The 9,713-nt window shown below is 54.8% G+C and overlaps 2 protein-coding genes across 2 annotated transcripts; both read right to left on the bottom strand.

Moving 5' to 3' along the window:
* Nucleotides 1–1,478: 1,478 nt before the first annotated feature.
* Nucleotides 1,479–2,630, bottom strand: LOC136789043 (E3 ubiquitin-protein ligase Topors-like). Its single transcript, XM_066988388.1, has 2 exons — nucleotides 2,410–2,630; nucleotides 1,479–2,163 (listed from the first exon to the last, which is right to left on the bottom strand). Exon 2 carries the CDS (start codon nucleotides 2,133–2,135, stop codon nucleotides 1,497–1,499), a length of 639 nt encoding a protein of 212 aa, XP_066844489.1. The 5' UTR covers nucleotides 2,136–2,163; nucleotides 2,410–2,630; the 3' UTR covers nucleotides 1,479–1,496.
* A 4,630-nt stretch (nucleotides 2,631–7,260) lies between these two features.
* On the bottom strand, nucleotides 7,261–9,492 carry LOC136788973 (E3 ubiquitin-protein ligase Topors-like). Its single transcript, XM_066988175.1, has 2 exons — nucleotides 9,272–9,492; nucleotides 7,261–9,025 (listed from the first exon to the last, which is right to left on the bottom strand). Exon 2 carries the CDS (start codon nucleotides 8,995–8,997, stop codon nucleotides 8,359–8,361), a length of 639 nt encoding a protein of 212 aa, XP_066844276.1. The 5' UTR covers nucleotides 8,998–9,025; nucleotides 9,272–9,492; the 3' UTR covers nucleotides 7,261–8,358.
* Nucleotides 9,493–9,713: the final 221 nt, after the last annotated feature.

Raw genomic sequence — 9,713 nt, 5'->3', positions numbered from 1 at the left:
CTTACCAGCTCACTGCCCGCTAATCTATCTAACCTTGTCCTATCAAGGAGGTGATCCAGAACACCCAGCATGGCCTCAACAGGGGCAAATCATGCCTGACCAATATGGCGGCCTTTTATGGTGGTCAATGGCCCTATGCCCAGGTGGAGACCGGTGACGAGCGGTGTACCTCAGGGGTCTGTCTTGGGACCGGTGCTTTTCGGTATCTTCATCAAAGATGTAGACGATGGGATTGAGAGCACCCTCAGCAGGTGTGCAGATGACACCGAGCTGAGTGGTGCAGTTGATACCAAAGAAGGAAGGGATGTCTTTCAAAGGGACCCGGACAGGCTGGAGAAGTGGGCCCTCATGAACCTAATGAGGTTCAACAAGTCCAAGTGCAGGGTGCTGCCCCTGGGCTGGGGCAATCCCGGACATGAGCACAGACTGAGAGAAGAACTCCTTGAGAGTTAAGGCCTTCAGACACTGTGAGGAGAACCCACAAAGTCTTTGAAGACACAAAATCCTCCAGAGTAATAGAGGCTATAACATATGGGAATGAACATTTTGGAAAGCTGAGGTTGGAAAGGAGCCCTGGAGGTCCCCAGGAAAGCCTGCTGCTGAAAGCAGCCCCAGCAAGGACGTCAGACCACATGTCCCTGGCGATTCCTGCAGCCAGGTCTTGAGAAGCTGAAAGGATGCAGGTGGCGCAACCTCTCAGGGCAACCTGCTCCCTTCTGGAGATTCCCCATGAACAGAAAGGTTTCCCTTTCTCTCCAGTGTGAACTTGGCTTCTTTCAGTGTAGGTGGGCACACACTTTTCAGATCGCAGTGCACTGCTGTGAAGAGCCTGGTTCCGCCTTGTCAACGTGGAGGTCATAGCTCAGCCACAGGGGCCGCTCTGGGCCCTTACGCTGGCACCTTTCCACTGAGGGTGGGCAGAAGAGCCACCTCCTTACTACTCAAGCAGGGTCACCTGGAGCAGGCTGTGCAGGAGCAACCCACAGATTCACCTGCTGCTTCCACTTGTGGAAAAACTGTGTTTTGCTTGAAGGGCAGTCTGCTGCTGGATTGCTGCAGGACTCCCAGAAGGCTGGGGGTCCAGAGCTTTCCTCTGCCCACAGAGACCGAGCAGAGGCGTGTAGGTCAACAAAGGGCCTCACTCCCCTGCAATGGCTTTTCCAAAACAGACAGTGATTCCCCTAAAGAGAAGAGCCATCCCCAGGGATGGGGCTGTCAGCATGGCCGTGTTTATGGCAGCTGAGCTCTGTGCAGGTCTTGAGGACCTGCCACCAACGTGTGGGGTCAGAGGGCTTGTGCACCACTGGGCCGGTGCTGGGAAGGAGGAGTCTGGGAGAGCAGCATGGAGACGTGCTCTGTTGTGGCATTTATGCTACACCAAGTCAGCACTCAGACCCGGAAATTTCCTCCCCTGCTGAGTCAGTGGCGGAAACCATTCCCTAGTGTGGGTTGTTCTGTTAGTTTAAAAAACACTCCCCTGAATGTCACCCAGATGTTTATTGGAGGTAACAGAAGTCAAGCCGCAGAGCTCGCCGCAGCACTGTTCTGAAGCTGGCGCGAGGTGCGGCCGTAGGGCCGGCCGGGTGCTGCCCTGTACTCAGCCGGGTTGGCTCCCCAGAAGTGCCGGATGTGGGAGCCTGCTGGGAGGTGGTGTTGGAGGGCCCCCGAATGGCATCTTCTCCGGATGCTGGGTCACGTCCCACAGGCCTCCTTCCGGGTGCTGAAGGGCTGTGGTCAGCGGCCGAGTTGTGTGGGCTGGACTGCCGGTGCGGGGACCTGCTCCGGTCCCTCTCTCTGGCCACGTCCCTGCGGCAACGGGTGGAAGAGACGACGACGTATTCCTGGAAGTCATCGTCCGCTCGCACCGAGTGCAGGAGCCGGTGGAAGGGCCGCCTGCAGATGGGGCACGTGGCTTTCCTCTCGGCCCACTGCTGGATGCACTCCAAGCAGAAGCGGTGCAAGCAGAAGGCCACGTAGGCTGCTTTCTCGATGTCATTCATACAGATGGGACACAGGAGGTCTTCTGCTGCCTCCAACGGCCTGGCCTGCTGCTGCTGGCTGGCGCCGGCAGTCACGTCTAAGGCGCACTCCTCCATAGCTTTCTGGGCACCCGCTGCCATGTCCTGCCCCGACATCTTTGCCACGTGTCGACCTTGTCTGGTGCTAGGAGGGGAAAAAGAAAGGGAGCCTCAGCTGAGGGAGAGGGTAGGAAAGGGCCTCCCAAAGGGGCTCCCTGTGGCTTGAGAAGCAGCAGCAGTCCTGTGGGACAGCCAGCCTCAGGGGCTACCCTCCAGCCCTGCCTTCCCCCGTCAGCTCTGGGGCTCTGGGGAAGAGCCGGGGTGTCCATGACCCCTGATCTCCACGTGCTCTCTCCCTGAGGCCCTGTATGACTGGGGTGAACTGAGGTACCTGACGAAGGCGCTCAGGGACGGTGGAGAAACTCTCCAGGAATCTTCAGCGCTGCCAAAGACCTTGGCCCCCTCCTGGGACAGCTGCCGTGTGGGACCCACACGCAGCACCCTGCAGCTGTCAGCGTGGAGAGGAGCGCTGCAAGAGGCTGCCTTTGCTCTGCGCCCAGAGCCGCTGCTCTCCAAAAGCCACAGCTCGAAGCACAAGCCACGGTCCTGCAGGAGCTGTCACGCCTCGCGTGTGCACCCGCAGGAGCTCCTGGACAAAAGGCACGGGGACAGAGCCTACAGCTGCTGAAAAGCACTGAGGTCACGGGCAGTCACAGTCGCTGCTTGGCGACATCACAGGGGTCTCTGGGGCTGCCCAGCGAGGAAGACCCGTGTTCCCAAGGGGGAAGCTTGAAAGCTTCCACCAACAAGAAGCAAGTTGCCTTTGATTCAAATGGGATTGTGATAAGTGGGACGGTGTTGGTAATATTGAACAGAGAGAGGTATGATGACAATAAGCCTGAAAGGAATGTGAGAACTGCATCAGCTGTGTAAATTCAAAGCTCCTTAAAACAAACAACAACAACAACAAAAAGATAACCCACACAATGGGAAATCGTCAAATAGTTACGAGAACAATATTTTTGAAATTGATGTCAGTAAGTTTATGTGAAGAAAGGAAGGATGAAGAATTCTGAAATACAATCTTATTTAAAAAAAATAAAATTCTCTCCAATTCAAGAGAGATTGTTGTCTAACTCCTTTCAGCAAAATAAAATCAAACAATAATTTTGGTTACTACTTTTGAGTTGCTTTTTTTTCAACAAAAGCTTAATCAACCACTGTTCTGCATAGGAACACATTAGTAGGTTCAACAGTACGTAACAGATTCTATTAGTCGGAAAAGACAACAATTCAACTTGCAGTTTGGATAGGTGAAAATTTAGAGAATCTAAACTGCGTCACAGAATGAAACGAAGCATTCACCCACCACACACATCCAGCAAGATAGCTCTAAGTATACTCTGACACCACCTTTATGGGCCACATTTTCATAGGATGTCAAAATTGATCTCTTCTAGAGTTGGGAGCATTCTGGAGTTGTCAGCCAACCTGGAATACTAACAAATTTAAACTTGCTGAAACATTATGACTATATTTGAAGAAAATAATTTATTTTGCTGCACATTTTTAGTGGGAAAGAAATACTACGATTCTGCATGATGATATTTGACATGCGCCTTACTTTTTTTTTTTTTTTAACCAGTCAAATATGAAGAAATCATTGTATGTCTGGCAAAGTTTGTGAGCTCTTACGTTGGGTTTATGTGGCAAGGTTTCTAGGGGGCTGCAGGGGTGTACGCCATGAGCAGAGCCCAGCAGCTGCCACATCAGATCGGAGCCAGTTCCAGCCAGCTCGAAAAAGGACCCGCTGCTGGCCAGAGCCAAGCCAGTGAACGGCGCTGGATGCGTCATTGTGAGAAAGGGAGAAAGTGCTGCCCAAGAACAACTGGGAGAGAGGAGTGAGAAAATGCGAGAAAAACAGCCAAGCAGACACCAAGGTCAGAAGTTCCCCTGCGGCCTGGTGGAGCAGGCTGTCCCCCTGCAGCCCATGGGTCCCACACGGAGCAGATCTCCACGCTGCAGCCCGTGGAGGAGCCCCCGGTGGAGCAGGTGGAGGTGGCCTGGAGGAGGCTGCGGCCCATGGAGAGCCCCCGCAGGAGCAGGCCCCGGGCCGGAGCTGCAGCCCGTGGAGAGGAGCCCACGCAGGAGCAGGGGGTCTGGGGGGAGCTGCCGCCCACCCGTGGGGGACCTGTGCTGGAGCAGTTTGCTCCTGGGGAATGGACCCCGTGGTACGGAGCCGTGTGGGAGCAGTGCTTGAAGAGCTGCTGCCTGTGGGCAGCCCCCGCAGGCTCAGTTCGGGAAGGACGGCATCCCGTGGGAGGGACCCCACGGGGAGCAGGGGCAGAGAGGGACCGTGAAGGAGCGGCGGAGATGAAGTGTTAGGGACTGACCGCAGCCCCCGTTCCCCATTCCCCTGCACTGTTTAGGAGGAGAAGGTGGAAGAGGACGGATGGGGGGAAGGTTTTTTTGGCTTCTTTCCTTTGTTTCTCACTTCTCTAGCTTGTTAGTAATAGGCAATCAATTGTATTAATATCCCTATGCTGAGTCTGTTTTGCCTGTGACAATAATTGTTGAGGGATCTCCCTGTCCTTATGTCAACCACTGAGCCCTTTTCATTGTATTTTCTCCCCCTTTCCCTTTGAGGAGCGGGAGGGAGCAAGCAGTTGTGGTGGAGCTCAGATGCCCAGCTGTGTAAAACCACCACAACACATCTGCAGTTCTGTGTCTAGTACTGGGCTCCCCAGTACAGGAGAGATTAGGATATACTGGAATGAGTCCAGCAGAAGGCCACAAAAATGATGAAGGGAATGAAGCATCTCTCCTGTGATGAAAGGCTGAAAGAACTGGGACTGTTCAGCCTGGAGAAGAGAAGGCTCAGGGCGTGTGTAAATACCTGATGGGAAAGAATGAGAAAGAGGGAGCCAGACTCTTAGTGGTGCCCACTGACAGGTAAAGAGGAAGTGGCAAAAATTAAAAACCATGAAATTCCATCTGAACACAAGGAAACACTTTTCTCCTGTGGGGCGGCCAAAAATCAGCAAAGGTTGCTCAGAGAGGATGAGGAGCCTCTGTCTTTGGTTAGAGACAACCAAACCCTGAGTGGACATGGTCCAGGGCAACTTGCACTAGCTGACCTTGTTTGAGCAGAAGCCTGGACCAGGTGATCTCAGGAGGTCGTTTCCTGCCTCAGATCTTCTGTCCAAGGCGGAGTTCCTTCCTAGCAGTGGGACTCTGGGTGAAAGTAATTTCAGTAACCCCTTTTGCTAGGTAACGGTTCATCAGCAAGAAAGAGGGATATCTGGAAAAGGCTCTTTACTAAGAGGGTGGGCAGGCACTGGAACAGGCTCTCGAGTGAAGTGGTCACAGCACCAAACTTGACAGAATTCAAGAAGCGTTTGGACAACGCACTCAGACATAGATAGGGTTTGATTTTGGGGTCATTCTGCATGGAGCCAGGAGTTGGACTCGATAATCCTTGTGGGTCCCTTCCAACTCAGGATATTCTGTGATTCTATGATTCTGTGGGGTGATCAGCTTGGTGGATGGTGTAAGAGCAGTTCATTCTGCTTAGCCTGACTTTAGTAAGGTATTTGACACTGTGTCTCTTAACATCCTCATAAACAAACTGACTAATCATAGAATGGCTTGGGTTGGAAGGGACCTCAGAGACCAGCTAACTTCAATCCCTCTGCCAGAGCCAGGGATGGCACCCACTAGACCAGGCTGGCCAAGGCTGCATCCAGCCTGGCCTTGAACACCTCCAGGGATGGGGCATCCACAACTTCTCTTGGCAACCTGTTCCAGTGCCTCACTGCCCTTACAGAAAAATTTTCCTCCTGATGTCTAGTCTAAATCTACCCCCTTTTAGTTTAAGACCATTCCCCTTGTCCTATCATTATCTACCTGAGTAAAGAGACCTACTCCATCCTTTTCGGAAAACCTCTTTAAGTATCGAAAGGTCACAATGAGGTCCCCCTGGAGCCTTCTCTTCTGAGGCTGAACAGCCCCAGCTCTCTCAGTCTTTCTTCATAGGAGATGTGCTCCAGCCCTCTGAGCATCTTTGTGGCCCTCCTCTGGACTCATGCTTATAGGTCCACTTCCTTCTGGTGGTGCTGGGAGCACCAAACCTAGACGCAGTACTCCAGGTGGGGCCTCATAAGGGCGGAGCAGAGGGGGACAATCACCTCCCTCCCCTGCTGCCCACCCCTCTGTTGATGCAGCCCAGGACGCGGTTGGCCTGCTGGGCTGCGAGCTCCCACTGCTGGCTTATGTCAAGCCTTTTGTCCACCAGAATCCCCAAGTCCTTCTCTGCAGGGCTGCTCTCAATGAGTTCTTCTCTCAGTCTGTGCTCATGTCCGGGATTGCCCCAGCCCAGGTGCAGCACCCTGCACTTGGACTTGTTGAACTTCATTAGGTTCATGTGGGCCCAATTCTCCAGCCTGTCCAGGTCCCTTTGAAAGGCATCTCTTCCTTCTTTGGTATCAACTGCACCACTCAGCTCGGTGTCATCTGCACACCTGCTGAGGGTGCACTCAATCCCATCATCTATATTGTTGATGAAGATATCGAAAAGCACCGGTCCCAAGACAGACCCCTGAGGTACACCGCTCGTCACTGGTCTCCACCTGGGCATAGGGCCATTGACCACCATAAATCTCTTGTTAGCCTGTTGCTCCAGCCTGTCAAGGTTTCTCTGGACGAGAGCATGGCCTTCTGGTCTGCCAGCCACTCCTCCCATTTTTGTATCATCTGCCAATGTGCTGAGGATGCACATGGTCCGGGTCATTAATGACATGTTGAGCAGTACTGTCCCCTGGGGAAAATTGTTATTTTGCACAACCCTTACCAGCTCACTGCCCGCTAATCTATCTAACCTTGTCCTATCAAGGAGGTGATCCAGAACACCCAGCATGGCCTCAACAGGGGCAAATCATGCCTGACCAATATGGCGGCCTTTTATGGTGGTCAATGGCCCTATGCCCAGGTGGAGACCGGTGACGAGCGGTGTACCTCAGGGGTCTGTCTTGGGACCGGTGCTTTTCGGTATCTTCATCAAAGATGTAGACGATGGGATTGAGAGCACCCTCAGCAGGTGTGCAGATGACACCGAGCTGAGTGGTGCAGTTGATACCAAAGAAGGAAGGGATGTCTTTCAAAGGGACCCGGACAGGCTGGAGAAGTGGGCCCTCATGAACCTAATGAGGTTCAACAAATCCAAGTGCAGGGTGCTGCCCCTGGGCTGGGGCAATCCCGGACATGAGCACAGACTGAGAGAAGAACTCCTTGAGAGTTAAGGCCTTCAGACACTGTGAGGAGAACCCACAAAGTCTTTGAAGACACAAAATCCTCCAGAGTAATAGAGGCTATAACATATGGGAATGAACATTTTGGAAAGCTGAGGTTGGAAAGGAGCCCTGGAGGTCCCCAGGAAAGCCTGCTGCTGAAAGCAGCCCCAGCAAGGCCGTCAGACCACATGTCCCTGGCGATTCCTGCAGCCAGGTCTTGAGAAGCTGAAAGGATGCAGGTGGCGCAACCTCTCAGGGCAACCTGCTCCCTTCTGGAGATTCCCCACGAACAGAAAGGTTTCCCTTTCTCTCCAGTGTGAACTTGGCTTCTTTCAGTGTAGGTGGGCACACACTTTTCAGATCGCAGTGCACTGCTGTGAAGAGCCTGGTTCCGCCTTGTCAACGTGGAGGTCATAGCTCAGCCACAGGGGCCGCTCTGGGCCCTTACGCTGGCACCTTTCCACTGAGGGTGGGCAGAAGAGCCACCTCCTTACTACTCAAGCAGGGTCACCTGGAGCAGGCTGTGCAGGAGCAACCCACAGATTCACCTGCTGCTTCCACTTGTGGAAAAACTGTGTTTTGCTTGAAGGGCAGTCTGCTGCTGGATTGCTGCAGGACTCCCAGAAGGCTGGGGGTCCAGAGCTTTCCTCTGCCCACAGAGACCGAGCAGAGGCGTGTAGGTCAACAAAGGGCCTCACTCCCCTGCAATGGCTTTTCCAAAACAGACAGTGATTCCCCTAAAGAGAAGAGCCATCCCCAGGGATGGGGCTGTCAGCATGGCCGTGTTTATGGCAGCTGAGCTCTGTGCAGGTCTTGAGGACCTGCCACCAACGTGTGGGGTCAGAGGGCTTGTGCACCACTGGGCCGGTGCTGGGAAGGAGGAGTCTGGGAGAGCAGCATGGAGACGTGCTCTGTTGTGGCATTTATGCTACACCAAGTCAGCACTCAGACCCGGAAATTTCCTCCCCTGCTGAGTCAGTGGCGGAAACCATTCCCTAGTGTGGGTTGTTCTGTTAGTTTAAAAAACACTCCCCTGAATGTCACCCAGATGTTTATTGGAGGTAACAGAAGTCAAGCCGCAGAGCTCGCCGCAGCACTGTTCTGAAGCTGGCGCGAGGTGCGGCCGTAGGGCCGGCCGGGTGCTGCCCTGTACTCAGCTGGGTTGGCTCCCCAGAAGTGCCGGATGTGGGAGCCTGCTGGGAGGTGGTGTTGGAGGGCCCCCGAATGGCATCTTCTCCGGATGCTGGGTCACGTCCCACAGGCCTCCTTCCGGGTGCTGAAGGGCTGTGGTCAGCGGTCGAGTTGTGTGGGCTGGACTGCCGGTGCGGGGACCTGCTCCGGTCCCTCTCTCTGGCCACGTCCCTGCGGCGACGGGTGGAAGAGACGACGACGTATTCCTGGTAGTCATCGTCCGCTCGCACCGAGTGCAGGAGCCGGTGGAAGGGCCGCCTGCAGATGGGGCACGTGGCTTTCCTCTCGGCCCACTGCTGGATGCACTCCAAGCAGAAGCGGTGCAAGCAGAAGGCCACGTAGGCTGCTTTCTCGATGTCATTCATACAGATGGGACACAGGAGGTCTTCTGCTGCCTCCAACGGCCTGGCCTGCTGCTGCTGGCTGGCGCCGGCAGTCACGTCTAAGGCGCACTCCTCCATAGCTTTCTGGGCACCCGCTGCCATGTCCTGCCCCGACATCTTTGCCACGTGTCGACCTTGTCTGGTGCTAGGAGGGGAAAAAGAAAGGGAGCCTCAGCTGAGGGAGAGGGTAGGAAAGGGCCTCCCAAAGGGGCTCCCTGTGGCTTGAGAAGCAGCAGCAGTCCTGTGGGACAGCCAGCCTCAGGGGCTACCCTCCAGCCCTGCCTTCCCCCGTCAGCTCTGGGGCTCTGGGGAAGAGCCGGGGTGTCCATGACCCCTGATCTCCACGTGCTCTCTCCCTGAGGCCCTGTATGACTGGGGTGAACTGAGGTACCTGACGAAGGCGCTCAGGGACGGTGGAGAAACTCTCCAGGAATCTTCAGCGCTGCCAAAGACCTTGGCCCCCTCCTGGGACAGCCGCCGTGTGGGACCCACACGCAGCACCCTGCAGCTGTCAGCGTGGAGAGGAGCGCTGCAAGAGGCTGCCTTTGCTCTGCGCCCAGAGCCGCTGCTCTCCAAAAGCCACAGCTCGAAGCACAAGCCACGGTCCTGCAGGAGCTGTCACGCCTCGCATGTGCACCCGCAGGAGCTCCTGGACAAAAGGCACGGGGACAGAGCCTACAGCTGCTGAAAAGCACTGAGGTCACGGGCAGTCACAGTCGCTGCTTGGCGACATCACAGGGGTCTCTGGGGCTGCCCAGCGAGGAAGACCCGTGTTCCCAAGGGGGAAGCTTGAAAGCTTCCACCAACAAGAAGCAAGTTGCCTTTGATTCAAA

Source organism: Anser cygnoides, chromosome Z (genome assembly GCF_040182565.1).
Source record: "Anser cygnoides isolate HZ-2024a breed goose chromosome Z, Taihu_goose_T2T_genome, whole genome shotgun sequence".
NCBI classification, from domain to species: Eukaryota; Metazoa; Chordata; class Aves; order Anseriformes; family Anatidae; genus Anser; species Anser cygnoides.
The sequence above is the reverse complement of the archived record's forward strand: the minus strand, read 5'-3'. Positions and strand labels throughout refer to the sequence as shown.